Raw genomic sequence first — 20090 nt, 5'->3', positions numbered from 1 at the left:
ATACTGAGACATTCTGAGATAGTGCAAAAAAAAACACAGCACGTGTTAGTATGCCTTCTTTTACTATGGCTCAAAATGTTTATTTGTGCTGTGCGCAAGAATGATGTATGTGAAGACAGGATTAAATTTGCAATGATTAACACCCTGTGTTGAATAGTTACACTTTGTACATGAGAAATGGCCAGTGGATGAAGCACAAGAAGGTAGCTATTGCCTTGTGAAACCAGACCTTAGAATGACCCAGTGTCTGCAGGAGAACACAGCTGTCAACTCCCATTAGTCATAGAGTTTTATGGCCTTTCAGCCCATCACTGTTTGTGATAGTCATAATGCACCTATCTATTCATTGTTTTATCTGGAGTAGAAAGTGAGAGTTTGAAACTGGATTTCTGTTGAAGTTTGGAAGAAAACCTACCTTCCATGTGTTGTGCCTTTGTTCATGCTGCCTTCACCCATTATCCCTTATTGACAACTCCCATTGACAATGGCCATGATGTTCAGCTCCTCCTTTAATACAAGTGGAAAAATCAGATTCTGTAGCCGATAGGTGATAAATCTGTGTATATATATCCACTCCAGCAGATAGCCTGTCTCTATTGGTTGTTGCTTTGTAACTTTATTTTTCTTTTTGGCTTACAATCAAGATGACAGGATTAAAGAAGAATCAAGTGCAAAATGTTGCTGATGCTGGATATCAGGAAAAATACAAAATCAGAATCTTTAGTTATAACAATCTGGGGCTGTTTGCCTTAAAGAGAAAGTTGTAGAGGAGATTTGATAAGAGTGTTTAAAATCATGATTGGTGTGGACAAAGTGCATAGAAGGGATATTATTCAAGTTGGCAGAAGGATCAAGAACTAGAGTATGCTGACATAAGGTGTTTGGCAAAGAACACACTGTAATTGAGGAAAAGCTTTAAATACATAAAATGATTAGGATCTGGAACAACTCTAGAGTGTGTTGGAAGCAGACTCTGATTTTCGAAGTGGATTTGGATAAGCAGCTGAAACACAAAAGACAGGGGAATGGGACCAGCTCTTGTATAAAATAGACGCAGACTTGATAAGCCAAATGGCTCCTTTTGTCCTGTAAACATTGTGTTTCTGTGAAAGTGGTGGAAACACTCAGTAGGTCAGGCAGCATCCCTGGAAAGAGAAGTGGTTAAACTTTTCGGATAAGTGACTTTTCATCAGAACTGGATGATGTCAGAGATGAGAATTTTAAGCAAGTACAAAAGGTTGGGGGAGGGGCGGATAGTTCCGGTACAGGGAAGAAGAAAAACAGGAGGATCTGTGGAGAGACGTTTTTGATGAAAGTGATAATAATGCAAGGTAACAATTTGTAGTGATGATAGGATAACTCTAAGCAAAATACGGGTTGAGGGATGCACCTACCACAATTATATTTGGTCCCTTAATGGGTTTTTTTGTGGTTTATTTTAACTTTCAGTCTTATACCCACGTGGGTTTCCCCAGAAATGCACTTTGTTTTAATCCAGTGTAATTACATAAACCAATTTAAAGGCACCTGTATTGGGCTGAATCGTCCTTCCTCCTCTGATTTCAATAATTTTAAGTGAGGTTTGGGTTTGGGGAGGCGTAGAGGAGGGGGAGTGACGGGGGTGGAATTTGCCGACTAGCTGAAGGGGGAGCGTCTGATTGAAAACCACTCCTCCAGCGTGGATGCGAGTCGGATGGGCTACAGTGCTGGATGTATTTTAGTTACTGCAGCTTAGCAGAATCAGGCTTGTGTGTGAGAATATTTATCTATCCTTGACATCTTTCCATTTGAGCTGTTGCAAAATCACAGTGACGATCGAAGTTGCATCTTTAATGGTTGATCGTCTAAGGGTATTTTGAATTAAATATCCCTGCTACCAATGATCCGAGAATGCTGAATCTGTTAAAATTGTCTATTTAGCCTTTTTAAAAAGAATTGTGAGCGGTTTTTAATGAAAGGAAAACAAAAAAACCCCACAAAATCAACATTCCATAAAGTTTCAGAAAAAAAAATTGAATTCCTCTGAAAAGGTGTGTGTGAATCTGGCCTGAAGTTTACACTGAGTAGCAACTGAATATTTTTGTTTTCGTCGTTTGGGAACATTTTGCAATTCTGTATGTTCCCGAGCAGAAGGAACCGGCATTTTAACAGTCTGTTTAAAATTGAGATACAAGTGCCATAAACTGCACGCCAAAAACAATGGACCAAGTGTCAGCGAGTGTCTGCATGTTGTTCGTTACTGTGACCTCAGCTGTGAGTTCGGTAACACTCCAGAGTCACATGTAAGTACCGATTTTAAATCTGACAATATTTCACAACTCTTGCTGGCTTAATGTTTTCAGGACTCTTCACATTTATACTTACCAGTCTGATTTGAATATTGATATGCTCCTTTTAAGTGTGTGAGTCGGAGAGTGGTCGTTTCTTATTAAAACAGTAATGCTGGTTAATGCTGATCAGAAACATAGTCTAAAAACTATGTTTAATACGATTGGAACATGCGGTAGGAGGCGATGGATTCGGTCCTGGTGAATTTCGGCCAATTATTTTATGGTTTCATAGAATTATAGAGCACAGGTGGCCATTCGGTCCATTATGCACGTGCCGGCGGTTCGAAAATGCCATCCATTTAGACCCTGTCCTTTCTCTCAATGCCGTATGTTCAAGAATCCCTTTCAAGAAAGTTAATTAAGCAAATTAGTAACCTTCTGAAGAAGTTCCTCGGTAGCTACTTGTGTTACATTTTCCCGATATTTTGTGACGTTTTCTATGAAGGGTTTTTTTTAAAGGCATGTTTCTAATTCTTCGATACTTCTGTGAAATTACTTTGACTCCAGTTGTCTGTCCCCTTCAGAATGTGCTGTTCCTCTCTCGGCTCTTCAAAGTGCTCTCCTGTGTTTTGCCCAAATGGCCATTCTCTACTGTCAGTTGAGTGAGGGCAGGATATATAACCGTGGAGGGTTCATCCCAGCCAAACTCACCCTCTGCAGGAGTTGTAACCCAGACTGTAAACGGGATGTGCAAATATGCGGCACGTCGAACAGCAACGAAAGGAATAATAAATGATGGTTTGACATTTTGTCAGTTTTTGTTTTTAAACAGAATTATTGAAAATATGCTTTTTAACCAGTTGATTTAACATCAAATTTGACTGGGAATATCATTGTGTAGCAAAATATAGGGTCCTCAGAACGAACCTTATTCGTGAGAACCCGAGACAGCAAACGCCTCTCCTGGTAGCATTTGGGGGTTGCAGAGAGCACCTGACTGGACACCTAAAACAAGAATTATCTGAACTGACAAAGTAATAGGCGGATGTAGGATCCACTTCCTCCAGACCAAAGGGGTAGCCATGGGCACCTGTATGGGCCCCAGTTATGCCTGTCTCTTTGTTGGCTACGAGAACAGTCCATCTTCTGTAATTACACCGACACCACTCCCCACCTCTTCCTCCGCTACATTGATGACTGCATTGGCGCCACCTCATGCTCCCGGGAGGAGGTTGAGCAATTCATCAACTTCACCAACACATTCCACCCTGACCTTAAATTTACCTGGACCATCTCTGACACCTCCCTCCCCTTCCTGGACCTCTCCATCTCCATTAATGACCACCGACTTGACACCGACATTTTTTACAAACCCACCAACTCCCACAGCTACCTGGATTACACCTCTTCCCATCCTATCTCCTGCAAAAATGTCATCCCGTATTCCCAATTCCTCCGCCTCCGCCGTATCTGCTCCCAGGAGGACCAGTTCCACCATAGGACACACCAGATGGCCTCCTTCTTTAGAGACCACAATTTCCCTTCCCACATGGTTAAAGACGCCCTCCAATGCATCTCGTCTACATCCCACACCTCCGCCCTCAGACACCACCCCTCCAACTGTAACAAGGATAGAATGCCCCTGGTGCTCACCTTCCACCCTACAAACCTTCACATAAACCAAATCATCCGCCGACATTTCCACCACCACCAAAAAGACCCCACCACCAGGGATATATTTCCATCCCCATCCCTTTCCGCCTTCCCTCCGTTCCCTCCATGACTACCTGGTCAGGTCCATGCCCCCCCTACAACCCACCCTCCCATCCTGGCACCTTCCCCTGCCACCGCAGGAATTGCAAAACCTGCGCCCACACCTCCTCCCTCACCTCCATCCAAGGCCCTAAAGGAGCCTTCCACATCCATCAAAGTTTTACCTGCACATCCACCAATATCATTTATTGTATCCATTGCTCCCGATGCGGTCCCTCTACATTGGGGAGACTGGATGCCTCCTAGCAGAGCGCTTTAGGGTACATCTCCAGGACACCCGCACCAATCAACCACACTTCCCTGTAGCCCAACATTTCAATTCCCCCTTCCACTCTGCCGAGGACATGGAGGTCCTGGGCCTCCTTCACCGCCGCTCCCTCACCACCAGACGCCTGGAGGAAGAACGCCTCATCTTCCACCTCGGAACACTTCAACCCCAGCGCATCAATGTGGACTTCAACAGTTTCCTCATTTCCCATTCCCCCACCTCACCCTAGTTCCAAACTTCCAGCTCAGCACTGTCCCCATGACTTGTCCTACCTGCCTATCTTCTTTTCCACCTATCCACTCCACCCTCCTCCCTGACCTATCATCTTCATCCCCTCCCCCACTCACCTATTGTACTCCATGCTACTTTCTCCCCACCCCCACCCTCCTCTAGTTTATCTCTCCACCCTTCAGTCTCTCTGCCTTTATTCCTGATGAAGGGCTTTTGCCCGAAATGTCAATTTTACTGCTCCTCGGATGCTGCCTGAACTGCTGTGCTCTTCCAGCACCACTAATCCAGAATCTGGTTTCCAGCATCTGCAATCATTGTTTTTACCTAATAGGCGGATGTAGTAGATCTCCTGTCAACATTTCGAAAAGAAAACTCAATTTTCTTGATTAATATTTGTCCCCCAATCAATACCTTAAATCAGATGATATATTTGGTTTCACAGTATTATTGTGGAATCTTGCTGTGCGCTGATTGACTGCAGTTGTACCTGGGTTACCATAAAGAGACCAGCAAGAGGCTAGTTTACCTACCTGATTTGAGATAAAAGGGATTAGTAATGGACTGGAACTCAGTAGCTCAAGTTAATGTTCTGCTATTTTGTGCAGAGGAAAAAGATTATTGCATCTGTCAGGCTTGTAACTCAATACAACAGACGCATCAAGTATATGCGGAGGCTTGGCAACAAATATATTGGGTTGACACAGTGAACTTGGACTGTAACATAAATCTCGTGTGAACCATTGTTATTTGTTTTCAAATGGATCCAAAAGAGTTTCCTCTTCACTATCTGGTGTAAAATATTTTGTAATTTTTATTCCTCCCGCCCCCCGTGTATTTCCACATTACAGTTCATGGAATAAGATCCCATGTAAATCTGATGTGCAAATCAAATCAGGTGAGGAAGGGAATGAATGAGAAACGGGAAAACATTCTCTGAACCATGAGTAAAATTGTCAGTAATCACACATTTTAAAGTTGATTTGTTAGTTGAGAGTTCACAAAAATGCAACTTTCTCATTGATTTTTGTTTTAAAAAAAAGGAATTCCAGGCCTTGCTGCTCAATGCAGTGCATCTGTGGTGGGGTCGCACTGTGAAACATCACCATAAAAATGGGGTGAAAATTTTTTGCCTCTATTTTGATGGTCAAGTTACCCTTTCTATTTTGCTAAGTTAAAAAACACACACCAGTTTATAATCCAAAAGGTTTATTTAGAAGCACTAGCTTTCAGAAGCTAGTACTTCCAAATAAACCTCTTGGACTATAACCTGGTGTTGTGTGATTTTTAACTTTGTTCACCCCAGTCCAACACTGGCTCTTCCACACCATTTCTATTTTGTATTTGCAGCCTTCTAATATAGAAAACATACAAATGGTTTAGAGAGGTAGAGCAGGCTATTAATAGTGCATAGGAGAAATTGAGGATTGCAGATGCTGGAGATCAGAGTAGAAGAGTGTGGTGCTGGATCAGGCACAATCTGAGGAGCAGGAGAATCAATGTTTCAGGCATAAGCCCTTCATCAGGAATGAGATTTGTGGGCCAAGGAGGCTGAGAGACAAATGGGAGGGAAGTGGTGCTGGGGTGAAGGTAGCTGGGAATGCGATAGGTGGATGAAGATGGGGGTGAAAGAAGAGGGTGGAGCAAATAGGTAGGACCGTTCAAGAGAGCAGTGCCGAGTTGGAAGGTTGGGACTGGGATAAGGTGGTGGGCAGGGGAATTGGGGAACTGGTGAAATTCACATTGATCCCATGTCGTTGGAGGATCCCCATGTGGAAGATGAGGTGTTCTTCCTCCAGGCATCGGGTGGCTAGGGTTTGGCAATGGAGAAGCCCTAGAACTTCCATATCCTTGGCGGACTGGGAGGGAGAGTTAAAATGTTCAGCCACAGGATGGTGGGGTTGGTTAGTGCAGGTGTCCCAGAGATTTTCTCTGAAACGATCTGCAAGTCGGCATCCTGTCTCCCCAATGTGGACAAAGTTAAAAATCACACAACGCCAGGTTATAGTCCAACAGATTTAATTGGAAGCACTAGCTTTCGGAGCGCCGCTCCTTCATCAGGTGGTTGCCTGATGTGTGTGGAAGCACAGGTAAATTTCTATTGGATGTGGAAGGATCCTTTGCGGCCTTGGACAGAGGTGAGGATGGAGGTATGGGTGCAGCTTTTGCACTTCTTATGATGGCAGGGGAAGGTGCCAGGAGGGGAGGGTGGATTGGTGAGAGGTGTGGACCTGCAAAGGGAGTGGTGGAGAGAACAGTCTCTCAAAAATGCAGATTTTGGGGTAGGGAGGGAAATATATCTCTAGTGGTGGAGCCTGTTTGTAGATGGCAGAAGTGGCAGAGGATGATGCAGTGTATCCAGAGGTTGGTGGGGTGAAATAGTGCATGTGTTCAAACTGTTCCCATATTTATGGACAATGTTACCAAAGAGCTGCTTATTGAACAGGAAGGGACCAAAGTAAGTTCATTGGATGATTCCTGACATTACAATATTGAAGTGGCGAGAATAGCTATTGCTGGCGATGCTTTCAACGTCTCTCTCTTTGTTGATTTCTGAGTTGCTATGGCGACACATAGTTTAGCAAACATGTTGTGGTCTGGACTGAAGGATAATAATGGTAGAAGCTCAAATTCTTTTTTCATCACGTGGCTGACCAGGGAAAATCTCCTGTTTTTACCACCACCCATTAGTGTATATTGGAAGGATTTAGAAGTTGATAATTAACCTATTTGGCCTTGTTATAATTGGCCTTAGCCATAAGGTCATGTATTGGGACATGACCCTGGAGATTTTGGCTCAGAGGCAGGAATGCACCACAAGACCCCGTATTTTGTCAGGAGAGCATGTTAAGGGATATCGAGCTAAGTTGGGTAGATGGAATTAAAATATTGATCAACATAGCTTTATTTGAATGCAGATCAAGGTTGAGGAACTGAATGGGCCAATTGTGTTCCTATATTTGTTAGATATCCAAGTGTAAATCCAATAAAGGCAATTCTATCAAACTAGGGCACAGATGCGAGGCATTGGAGGAGTATGTTGTTGCTAGTTAAATTGGACTGCAGGATGGTCAAGGACGAGAGGGAACAATACATAACAATCATAGTCACAAAAATAATGTAATTCATAACTTCTGTTAAGCCTTTGGTCCTCTGGGGATTAGAAGCATTATGACAGCAAGTTGCTAAGTAATCAGGCATGAATCTGAGTAACAACAGCACATTCAAAGTCCTTGGAGAAGAATAATGGTGGATGATAAGATAGGAATTCCTGAGAATGTAGGTTTTTGGATGGGGAGTGACAATTGTGATTTTGAAATAGTGAGGGTTAGTGCTTCAGCAGAGGTATATAAATTAGTACAGAGGAGGATAACCAAATAAATACTTGGAATGAGTGGATAGCCTTATGAGGAAAGGTTATACAGCCTAGGTCTGGAGTTTGGAAGAGTCAGAAGTGACTTAATTGAAGCATAACATTCTGAGTACTTGACTGGGGTGGTGTTTCCTCATGTGGGAGAATCCAGAACTAGGGGTCATATGTTTAAAAAAAACTGAATGGGTAATCTATTTAAAATAGAGATGATGAAATATTTTTTGAGGATTGAGAGTCCTTGGAATTTGTCTCCTCAAAAGAGTGTCGGTGTAGAATATTTAAATATTTGTAAAGCAGTAATAGATGGAGTTCATTACCAAGGGATGAAAGATCTTTGGGCATATGCCGGAATGTAAAGCTGAGGTCAAATCAGATCAGCCAAGACGTCTTTGAATGGTGGAGCAGCCTCAAAGGGCTGAGTGGCCTATTCCGTTTTCTTGTTCTATTTAGAATTGGCCATGCCTTTTTGTGTTCTAACACTAGAGGGTACATTTCCTACACAGTTTCAGTGTCTGCTGCTGCATTAAAACTAACAAGGTGGGGGCTTGACACATACTAACAATGTTGTGCAGTGTTTAACAAACTGCATACTCACTGAATGATGATGTATAATCAGGAAGATTCAATAAATGTAATCTCCAAGTTCCAGTGAACTCAGAGACTGTGGAGAATTTATTTTCTTGGATTATGGCAAGTGAATTGCAGTGTTGTGTAGATGTTTGACATGTGTAGTTGCAGCCACTTTTATAACTTGAATTCATTGCAGAGCTTTAAAATTGCGAACAGTAAAAATCTATTCAGATATGTAAGGGGAGGGTCAATTCATTGTGGTGTATTCTGTTTTTCAGATAACTGAAAGATGCACTTTGTGTATAATCTGTGAGAATTTCTTAATCTCGTGCACTCAGTGTGAAAAAGTGACCTTTGTAACCTGAACCAAGATAAATTCCTTAGATTTTTATATTTAACTTACATATTTCTGAAAAATTACATTGTTTCACTTACACTTGATGATCCATAAATGTCTCACAAGGAATTGCCATGTCAACTGCTGGGAGATTAAGTGCCTCCCAATTATTCTCAACAGCTCACTCTCTCTGAGTAGATAGAAGTTGAGGGCTATTACCGGAAGTCTCAGTTTTGTTGCCTAGTTTGATTTTTGGAGATGAGATTAGAAAATCTAAGAAATGGCTGAAGGAAAACAAGGTCTGGTGGCTGTTAATGATCTGTATTCAAAGGGTTAATCACCTCTCGTTGAGGGTTCCTACTGCAGATCTGTTGACCAGGTACATATTAGTATAACATGGAATGCTGCCACATTCCTGCTGATTCTTCCCCCAGTCTTCTTGCCTATAATATCTTGTTCGCTACAGATTTAATGCTTGAATTTGGGAAGCCACTAGCAAGCTCTTCTTAGCCAACTAGAGTACTTGAGCAGCCTGTTGAGACTTGACCTAGAAGCAAACTATGAAGATGAAAGTGTTGAGACTTAGATGGAATGTTTGGTTTCTTACTCAGGACTCTGTTGCTCCTCGCCCTAATTAGATTGTCTGGGATTCCTGATAGTTTTGGGAAGTCAGGTGGAGCAATTGTTTGTGCTGGTAGTTAACACTTTCTACCAGGAGAAAGTGAGGACTGCAGATGCTGGAGTTCAGAGTCAAGAGTGGGGTGCTGGAAAAACACAGTGGGTCAGGCAGCATCCGAGGAGCAGGAGAATTATGTTTAGGGCAAGAGCGCTTCATCAGGAATGAGCTCTTGCCCGCAACATTGACTTTCCTGCTCCTCGGATGCTGCCTGACCTGCTGTGTTTTTCCAGCACCTCACTCTCAACACTTTCTACTATTCAGCCCAAATGATCCAGGCCAGTGGTTATGCTAAACACGAGTGTCCTCCCAACCTTCTTTATTTGACCTTTTCAGCTTGCCCTCTTTTCTGTCAGGTACTTGTATATAAAGATCTGCATTTTAACCACTCTCTGGCAAACCATTTCTTTTGAATTCCCTATTAGATTTATGAGAACCTATCTTGTATTGACAATTCTAATTTTAATGATTGCCTATCAAAGAGGCATTTACTTCTGAATGGAATGCAGAATGTAATTCTGATGCAGATTTGATTTTTGAATCGGATGTAAGCCTGACCAAAAATATTTACTTTTAAACACCTTAGTGCTCAGGTAGACAAATTCCAGATGCTCTGTCTACTTTCTAATCAATGTTAGGAAAGACCATAGCCTGCAGGAGAGGATCTGCATTTCAGGAATTCCAACTTGAACTCTAATTATAGAGATTGGCGTCTTGAGATGAATCTAGTGTAGAACTGGCTGGCATGAGATCACACAGTTCTAAAAGTGAGATAAGCTTGATAGACTGATGGTTTTAAATTTGTTCCTCTAACTTTTTTGTTGAAAATGAGCTGTGCTGCTGCCATGTCCAATGCTCACGCTTTCAAATCCTCAGCCAAGTGCCCATTGTCATTTGTGTGAATGACACCAGTTTGTTTGACTGTGGAGAGACATTTCAACCTGTTAGTCATCCAGAATTCAAATGTGAATCTCCCAGAATGTATTGTTGAATAAGACAATGGGCCAGATCTTGACTTTAAGCTGTAAAAAGAATGATAGCTATTTAGCAGTCTGTTTTGAATGGAATCTTAGTGAAGTTAATACAGGTAAAATTTGATAGATGTAAAATTGACTCACCGTTGCCTATTTTATCTTATTAGATGAAAGTGAGGACCGCAGATCTGGAGATTAGAGTCAAGATTAGAATGGTACTGGAAAAGTACAGCATCCAAGGAGCAGGAAAATCAATGTTTTGGGCAAAGGCCCTTCATCAGGAATATCCCCCCCACCCAAGGGAAAAGACTTTGTCTGTTTATCCTATCCATGCCCCTCATGGTTTTATAAACCTCTATAAGCTCACCCCTCAGCCTCTGACACCTCAGCCTATTTAGCCTATCTCTATATCTCGTTTGAGGTATCCAACCATGGCAACATCCTTGTATATCTTTTATGAACTCTATCAAGTTTCACAACATATTTCTGAGGGAGACCGGAATTGCACGCAGTATTCGAGAAGTGGCCTAACCACTGTACGGTCGCAACATGACCTCCCAAATCCTATACTCAGTGCACTGAACAATAAAGGCAAGCATACCAAATGCCTACATCACTACCCTGTCTACCGAGGACTTCAGTTTAAAGGAACTATGAACCTGCACTCCAAGGTGCCTTTGTTCAGCAACACTCCCCAGGATGAAGTGTATAAGTCCTACCCTGATTTGCCATTCCAAAATGCAATACCTCACATTTATCTTGAATCATAGAGGTGTATAGCACGGAAACAGACCCTTCAGTCCAACTTGTCCATGTCAACCAGATATCCTAAACTAATCTAGTCGCATTTGGCCCCTATCCCTCTAAGCCCTTCCTATTCATATGCCCCAAATTAAACTCCTTCTGCCCACTCCTCGGCCCGTTGGCCCATCTGATCAAGATCCTGTTGTACTCTGCAGTAACTCCACTACACCTCCAATTTTGGTGTCATCTACAAACTTACTAACCAATACCTCCTATGTTCACTTCCAAATTATTTATATAAATGACGAAAAGCAGTGGACCCAGCACCGATCCTTGTGGCACGCTGCTGGTCACAGGCCTCCAGTCTGAAAAGCAACCCTCCACCACCACCCCCTGTCCTCTACCTTCAAGCCATTTCTCAAAAACTCATTGTTATCACTTGCGAGAGCAAGGATGACTGTGGTATATTTTGTTATATTGTTAATGTGGAAAAATTGGGATTGTATCCTCCACGTAGAAATCCAAGAAATGTAGCTTTTTTTTTTGAGTGTAGAAACCTAAGTGGCCCAGTCACCCTGCAATAGTGAAATTACTCTTTCTTGAATCTACTTCCTGAATCATCCCATGGAGTAAAACATACTTTATTGTCTGAGAGAGAAACATTTGCATCCTGTTGTCTGCAACCAAGAAGCTTGGAGAAGGATTGTGGATTGCTGAGTGACCAGCGGGAAGGAACTAACATGGTCTGAGAGTAGTGAGGCTCTGTAATGTATTTCTGGCTGGTGCCTTGGTTGCCAAGTCTCAGTATTACATTCAGTTGGACTGGCTTCTGGGTAAGGATTGCATTAAATTAGAGCTGTACTGTACACCATGGAAACAGACCCTTCGGTCCAACTCGCCCATGCCAATCTTGTCCCATTTGTCAGAATTTGGCCCCTATCCCTCTAAACCCTTCCTATTCATCCACCCATCCAGATTGCCTCTTAAATAGTGTAATTGTACCAGCCTTTACTACTTCCTCATTCCATACATGCACCTCCCTCTGAATGAAAAGGTTGTCCCTTTGGTCCCTTTTAAATCTTGCCTATCTCACTTTAACTAGGAGAAAGTGGGGACTACAGATGCTCGAAGCTTCGACTCTCCTGCTCCTCAGATGTTCCTGACCAGCTGTGCTTTTCCAGCAGCACACTTTTCGAAATCTCATATTACACCTATGCCCGCTAGTTTTGGACTCCCCCACCGTGGGGAAAAGAACTTGGCTATTCATCCTATCCAGGCCCCTCATGATTCTATAAACCTCTAAAGGTCACCTCTCAGCCTCTGATGGTCCAGGGAAAATAACCCCAACCTCTTCAGCCTCTCCCTACAGCTCAAACCGTCCAATCCTGGCAACATCCTTGTAAATCTTTTCTGAACCCTTTCATGTTTCATAACATCCTACCTACAGCAGGGAGACCAGAATTGCACACAACATTCCAAACGTGGCCGAACCAATATCCTATACAGCCATAGCACAACCTCCCAACTCCTATTGTCAATGCACTGCATTGTCAATAAAGGCAAGCATACCAAATACCATCTTCACCATTCTGTCTTGGGACTCCATTTTCAAGGAACTATGAACCTGCACTCCAAGATCTCTATGTTCAGCAACACTCCCTAGGACCTTACCATTTAAGTCCTGCCCTGATTTGCCTTTCCAAGATGCAGCACTACACATTTATCTAAATCAGCCATTCTCAATAGGGGTCATATAACCCCCTTATGGGCCCTATCACATTTGAAGGGGGACACAGACTGAAAACTGGGAGAAGGGAAGCCCCAAGGGTTTATGGGGACCCAGGTAACTGAACCGATGAAATACCCAAGCAACAACCTTCATTGGAGTCAATAGTTTCCTTCCTATTTATAATATCTTTGAATTTGGCACACCTGGTAAATTAATTGTTTAAGCTCCTCCCATGCAGCCTCGCTTAGAGACCGTTGAAAATCAGACTGCACCGAGTCAGCGTATTTAATCAACGGTTCCCGCATCCATTATCGTCATACTTCATTATCTGAAGGTCAGCATGTCTATTTGTTTATGTTGTATCCCTGTTTGAAAGGGGGTCCCTGGAACCTGAGAAGAGCTCCTTGGGCGACCACAGCCAAAAAATGGTTGAGAATCACCGATCTAAATTAAACTCCATCTGCCACTCTTCAACACATTGGCCCATCTGATCAATGTCCCGTTGTACTCTTCACTGTCCACTACACCTCCAATTGACTTTTTCTTCTAAATCAATCTGTTCAGAAATTTTATCACATGTTCTGGAACAGATGGAACTTGAATCTGTGCCTGCTGGCTCAGAGGTAGGGTCGCTGACACTGAAACAGAGAGTCCTCGTGTTATATTGAAGGTAGCTGTCTTTACAAATAACAGCTAGTTGATCAATCTTCATCCTTAGTTTTGATTGCCTGAAGACTTTGCAGAGGAATTTTCTAGCTTTCCTAATCCACACTATTGGTCCTATGTTTTCCTCTGTGATGCTTCAGAAGTGGCTATTCATAGTACATTAGGCATCGTAAGCTATGAGGCCGGCTTGATGCAACAGTTGGTGTGTTTCTGCCCTTCATTGTTGTATGTTTGTCTGAATATAGTTTATGCAATTAAATATTGTTTAACTCTCCCTTGTTTAGGCCCAATGTTTGTGCAGAGAGGGAGGTGATGATGATTGGCCACAGGCAGCCATGTGTTCAGGCCTTCACTCGGATGGTTAAAGTCTGGAAACAAGGGTGTGAAAGACAGAAGTGGTGTGTGGGACAAGAGAGAAGGTATGTAACCACAGTGTTATCATTCAAATTAACAGCTAAATCCAATTAGTTCAATGAACAGAAATTAAAGATTCCAATTCCATTTTGAGCTGGCGCCTGTGGACTGAGTTATGAGTTATAAATTGTTGTTAATGGAAGATTTTTACAGAAGTTTCTTCTCAAACTTTTCTGAAGATATTGCCTTATGATAGGCTACAGATCCTTCTCCCATTTAGACTATAATTGGGGGCTCTTGTGGCAAAATAGTAATGTACCTACCTCTGAATCACGAGACCTGGGTTCAAGTCCCACCTGCTGCAGAAGTATGTACATACATCTTTGAACTGGTTGATTATAAAACAATTATAACTGCCCCTCCTCTTTCTATCTCCCCTAAGTGTGCTTTGTTTGTGTGGGACTTGTAAAAGTTAGGTGTTAGCAAGATGGTCAGGTAACTAAAACTGATTCTGCCAACATCACACACATTTCCAACAAGGGATCATTGGCAATGTTCCCAGTAGGCTGCCCAGCCAGACAGCAACTCTCGAGTTCTCACACAGACTACTCACACATTAGCTGCTTTAAATTAGCAGATGTACACAGCCATTTGCAAAACATTGATGGGCTGCACACTTGAATGTAGCAGCCATGCAGTACATAGTCCCTCCTCCCTACCTTTTATCTTAGCCTGCTTGGCACACCGTTCTCATTCCTGAAGAAGGGCTTATGCCCGAAACGTCGATTCTCCTGCTCCTTAGATGCTGCCTGACCTGCTGCGCTTTTCCAGCAACACATTTTTCACCTCCATAAAAATGTCTCTCTCTATTACTGATAGATCAAGAGTAGAAACATTGGCTGATCTACTGTGCATAGTGGAGGGATGCTGAAGGGTGAAAATATTATGCATAGTTGAGGTTTGTTTATTCTATTAAGATTGCTCACTCACTGTTCATTTACTTAACCACTGTGCGACTATACCCCTGTCTTACTGATCTAGAAATCCTGAAGGCGTGGATAATGATTGAGTGACATGCATTCAAATGTGGGGGCAAATTTAATTAAATAAATTTCAATTAATAAGTTAGTATTTGTAATAGAGATTGTGGAAGTACATGGGATGGCATAACTGGGAACTACCCTTTGATACTCATACGCAGTCAATGTTTACTTCAGTTTGAGTTATAGAGTCATAGAAATGTACAGCACAGAAACAGACCCTTCGGTCCAACACGTCCATGCCAACCAGATATCCCAACCCAATCTAGTCCCACCTGCCAGAAGATGGCACATATCCCTCTAAACCTTCCTATTCATTTTAGTGAAAGTGAGGTCTGCAGATGCTGGAGATTAGAGTCGAGAGTGTGGTGCTGGAAAAGCGCAGCAGGTCAGGCAGCATCCGAGGAGCAGGAAAATCAATGTTTTGGGCAAAAGACCTTAATCAGAAATGAAGTTGGGAGCCTCGGGGGTGGAGAGATAAATGGGAGGGGGTGGAGCTGGGGGGAAGGTAGCTGAGAGTGCTATAGGTGGATGGAGGTGGGGTAAAGGTGATGAGTCGGACAGGAGGGTGGAACGGATAGGTGGGAAGGAAGATGGACAGGTGACCAGTTTCCTCTTTTCCCCTCCCCCCACCTTATCCCAGTTCCAACCTTCCAGCTCAGCACCGTCCTCATGACCAGTCCCACCTGTCCATCTTCCTTCCCATCTATCCACTCCACCCTCCTCTCCAACCTATCACCTCTACCCCTACATCCATTCACCTATTGCGCTCTCAGCTACCTCCCCCCCCAGCCTCACCCCCCTCCCATCGATCTATCCACCCCTGAGGCTCTCAGCCTCATTCCTGATGAAGGGCTTTTGCCCGAAACGTCGATTTTCCTACTCCTCGGATGCTGTCTGACCTTCTGTGCTTTTTCAGCACCACACTCCCTTCCTATTCATATACCCATTCAAATGCCTTTTAAATGTTGCAAATGTACCAGCCTCCACCACTTCCTCTGGCAGCTCATTCCATACACGTACCATCCTCTGTGTCAAAACGTTGTCCCTTAGGTCTCTTTTATATCTTTCTCCTCTCACCGTAAACCTATGCCCTCTAGTTCTGGACTCCCCCACCCCAGGGAAAAGACTTTGTCTATTTATCCTATCAATGCCCCTCATGATTTTATAAACCTTTATAAGGTCGTCCTTCAGCCTCCAATGCTCCAGGGAAAACAGCCCAGTCTATTCAGCCTCTCCCTGTAGCTTAAATCCTCCAACCCAGGCAACATCCTTATAAATCTTTTCTGAACCCTTTCAAGTTTTACAACATCCTTCTGATAGGAAGGAGACCAGAATTGCATGCAATATTCCAAAAGTGGCTTAACCAATGTCCTGTACAGCTGCAACATGACCTCCTGACTCCTTTACTCAGTACTCTGACCAATAAAAGAAACCATACCAAACACCTTCTTCACTATCCTATCTACCTGTGACTCCACTTTCAAGGGGCTATGAACCTGCTCTCCAAGGTTTCTTTGTTCAGCAACACTCCCTAGGATCTTACCATTAAGTGTATAAGTCCTGCTAAGGTTTGCTTTCCCAAAATGCAGCATTTATCTAAATTAAACTCCATCTGCCACTTCTCAGCCCATCAGCCCATCTAATCAAGATCCCATTGTAATCAGAGGTAACCTTCCTCGCTGTTCCATTTCTCCAATCAACTCTGCTGTTAAAGAGAAAAATCAATGTTTGATTAGATTAGATTCCCTACAGTGTGGAAACAGGCCCTTCGGCCCAACCAGTCCACACCGACCGACCGGTGAATAACTCACCCAGACCCATTTTCCTCTGACTAATGCACCTAACACTATGGGCAACTTAGCATGGCCAATTCACCTGACCTGCACAACTTTGGATTGTGGGAGGGAACCGGAGCACCCGGAGGAAACCCACGCTGACACACTGAGAATGTGCAAACTCCATACAGACAGTCGCTTGAGGCTGGAATCGAACCTGGGATCCTGGTGATGTGAGGCAGCAGTGCTAACTGCTGAGCCACCATGCCTCAGCAATTTTAACGAACAGTAATCCAATATGCATCCAAAATGGAAATTGATAGGATTTATTAGACGATGCCATATTTCAGCGAGTCATAACTCCACTCATCAGTGGTTCTCCCTTATGCCCCAACTTGGAGCAGAAGAATAGCATCTGCAGTTTGAAACAACCCATTTGATTTAACTGACCTTTGTGGATATTTCGTCTCCACACGACTGTATACCCACCCGTCATCTTCTCTGCTTGGTTGCTTCTGCATACCGCCGGCATAGATAAAACAAGTTGAATGCTTCCTTCTGTGCCATAGCCATTCTATGATTCATTCACCTTCTAGAAAGGTATAATTCTCCACTACAGTCAACAATAACTGTTGTAACTATTACTAACTATTAGTTCCAAGACTTCATTGAAAATATGGGATTTGTAAATGCTTGGATTTCTTTTCAGTTAATTGTCAGTTCTGTTTTTATTTATTCAGCAGGAGAGGAGTTAAAAGTCAGCCCTGTCTCCACTAATGGCAGTTCATTGAGTAATACAGTATACATCTGTTTCTGTTGCTATGCATGTGCATTTGTGTACAAACTGTCCCTGTTTACTTGCTTGAATACATTGTTATGACAAACCAGAAAAAATTCTTTCCAGAATGGGTGGGAAACTGCACATACACAGGCCTGGCCAGAGAATTCAGGTGGGCAAATATACTAGATGACCTTTTGTTTGCCTTACTTAAGGAAGAGAAAATTGGCTTTGGTTTCTGCCAACTGCAGTCGACTGACTACTCTGTAAAATAGTCCATATGGATTCTGGATAAGGACAAAGTGCCACAAGAGTTACTCACTCAGTAGTTGGCACCCTCATCTCTGCAGGCAAAGGTTGTCGTTTCAAATCCACTTTAGGAGTGCAGAAACTATGGCTAAACGTCAACTCTGAGGCAGTGGGCAGTGTGACAGGCATGTTTCTGTAGTTCAGGCAATACTCAAAGAAGACCAGAGTTCTCCTGGGCAACATTCCCACTTCAGCAAATGCCACCAAAAATATATAGTCATTATCTTTGGTGCTGTGGGATCCAAGTGTGTTCAAAATAATTGGTATGTTTGCCCACATTTTTTTAATTCATTCTGAGAACCTCGACCTCAGTGGCATTTAATGGCCATCCCTAGTTGTCAGTTAAAAGTAATAATTTATGAACATGCAGTTTCGTGTTTTGATAAAGAGTTACTTGCTAGACTATTTTAGAGGATGTGTAAGAATGAACAGGAGTAACATATGCACCAAACCAGGTAAGGCTGGCAGGTTTTCTTCTCTAACAGATGTTATTAGAGTCATAGAGACGTACATCACGGAAACAGATGCTTCAGTCCAACTCATCCATGCCAACCAGATATCCCAACCTAATCCACTCCCACTTGCCAGCACCTGGTCCACATCCCTCCAAACCCTTCCTATTCATATACCCATCAAGATTCCCTTTAAATGTTACAATTGTATGAGCCTCCATCACTTCCTCTGGCAGCTCATTCCACACACTTACCACCCTCTGCATGAAAATGTTGCCCCTTAGGTCTCTTTTATATCTTTCCCCTCTCATCCTAAACCTATGCCCTCTAGTTCTGGACTCCCCCTCCCCAGGGAAAAGAACTTGTCTATTTACCATATCCATGCCCCTCATGATTTTATAAACCTCGATAATGTCACCCCTCAGCCTCCGTCGCTCCAGAGAAAACAGCCCCAGCCTATTCAGTCTCTCCCTATAGCTCAAATTCTCCAGCCCTGGCAACATCCTTGTAAATCTTTTCTGAACCCTTTCAAGTTTCACATCATCCTTCCGAAAGGAAGGAGATCAGAATTGCGTGCAGTATTCCAAAAGTGGCCTAACCAATGTCCTGTACAGCTACAACATGACCTCTCAACTCCTATACTCAATACTCTGACCAATAAAGGAAAGCATACCAAATGCCTTCTTGACTATCCTATCTACCTGCAACTCTACTTTCAAGGAGCTCTGAACCTGCACTTCAAGGTCTGTTTAATCAGCAACAGTTTCGAGGACCTTACCATTAAGTCTTGCTAAGATTTGCTTTCCAAAACGCAACACCTCGCATTCATCTAAATTAAATTAGCCCATTGGCCCATTGGATCAAGATTCCATTGTAATCTGAGGTAATCTTTTTCGCTGTCCACTACACCTCCAATTTTGGTGTCATCTGCAATCTTACCAACATACCTCCTATGTTCACCTGCAAATCATTTATATAAATGATGAAATGTAGTGGGCCCAGCACTGATCCTTGTGGCATACCACTGGTCACAGGCCTCCAGTCTGAAAAGCAACTGTTCACCACCACCCTCTGTCTTCTACCTTTGAGGTAATTCTGTATCCAAATGACATCCAGCACTTCCTCCTCTGTAAAATGGATATTTTAAAAGATGTCACCATCTATTTCCCTACATTTTATATCTTCCATATCCTTCTCCACAGTAAACACTCTTGCAAAATATTTGTTTAGTATTCTTCCCCGTCTTCTGCGGCTCCACACAAAGACCACCTCGCTGATCTTTGAGAGGCCCAATTCTCTCCCTAGTTACCCATTTGTCCTTAATGTGTTTGTAAATACCCTTTGGATTCTCCTTAACTCTCTTTGCCAAAGCTATCTCATGACCCCTTTTTCCCCTCCTGATTTCTCTCTTAAGTATACTCCTACTGCCTTTATACTCTTCTAAGGATTCACTTGATCTATCCTGTCTATACCTGACTTATGCTTCCTCCTTTTTCTTAACCATGCCCTCAATGTCTTTAGTCATCCTGCATTCCCTATACCTACCAGCCTTTACTTTCACCCTAACTGTCTCTGGACTCTCATTATTTTATTTTTAACATTTGTCCCTAATCAGCTTTGGAAAATTCTTGCCTCATGCCATCAAAATTAGCCTTCCTCCGATTTATAACTTCAACCTTTAGATCTGGTCTATCCTTTTCCATCACTATTATAAAACTAATAGAATTATGTTGCTGACCCCAAAGTGCTCCCCCACTGACCTCTCAGTCAT

General features: G+C 42.9%; 1 protein-coding gene across 2 annotated transcripts in view; it reads left to right on the top strand.

Moving 5' to 3' along the window:
* Positions 1-1697: 1697 nt before the first annotated feature.
* LOC140486975 (uncharacterized) overlaps positions 1698-20090 on the top strand; it is a 436936-nt gene continuing 418543 nt past the window's right edge. For both annotated transcript variants that reach the window (XM_072586267.1, XM_072586266.1), the window contains exons 1-2: positions 1698-2282; positions 13893-14027. In XM_072586267.1, coding sequence (XP_072442368.1) covers positions 2200-2282; positions 13893-14027 — 218 coding nt within the window. In that variant the 5' untranslated portion in view covers positions 1698-2199. The remainder of the gene's footprint in view (positions 2283-13892; positions 14028-20090) is intronic.

This window comes from Chiloscyllium punctatum, chromosome 16 (genome assembly GCF_047496795.1).
Source record: "Chiloscyllium punctatum isolate Juve2018m chromosome 16, sChiPun1.3, whole genome shotgun sequence".
NCBI lineage: Eukaryota > Metazoa > Chordata > Chondrichthyes > Orectolobiformes > Hemiscylliidae > Chiloscyllium > Chiloscyllium punctatum.
Note: the sequence above shows the minus strand (reverse complement) of the source record. Positions and strands in the feature narration are given on the sequence as shown.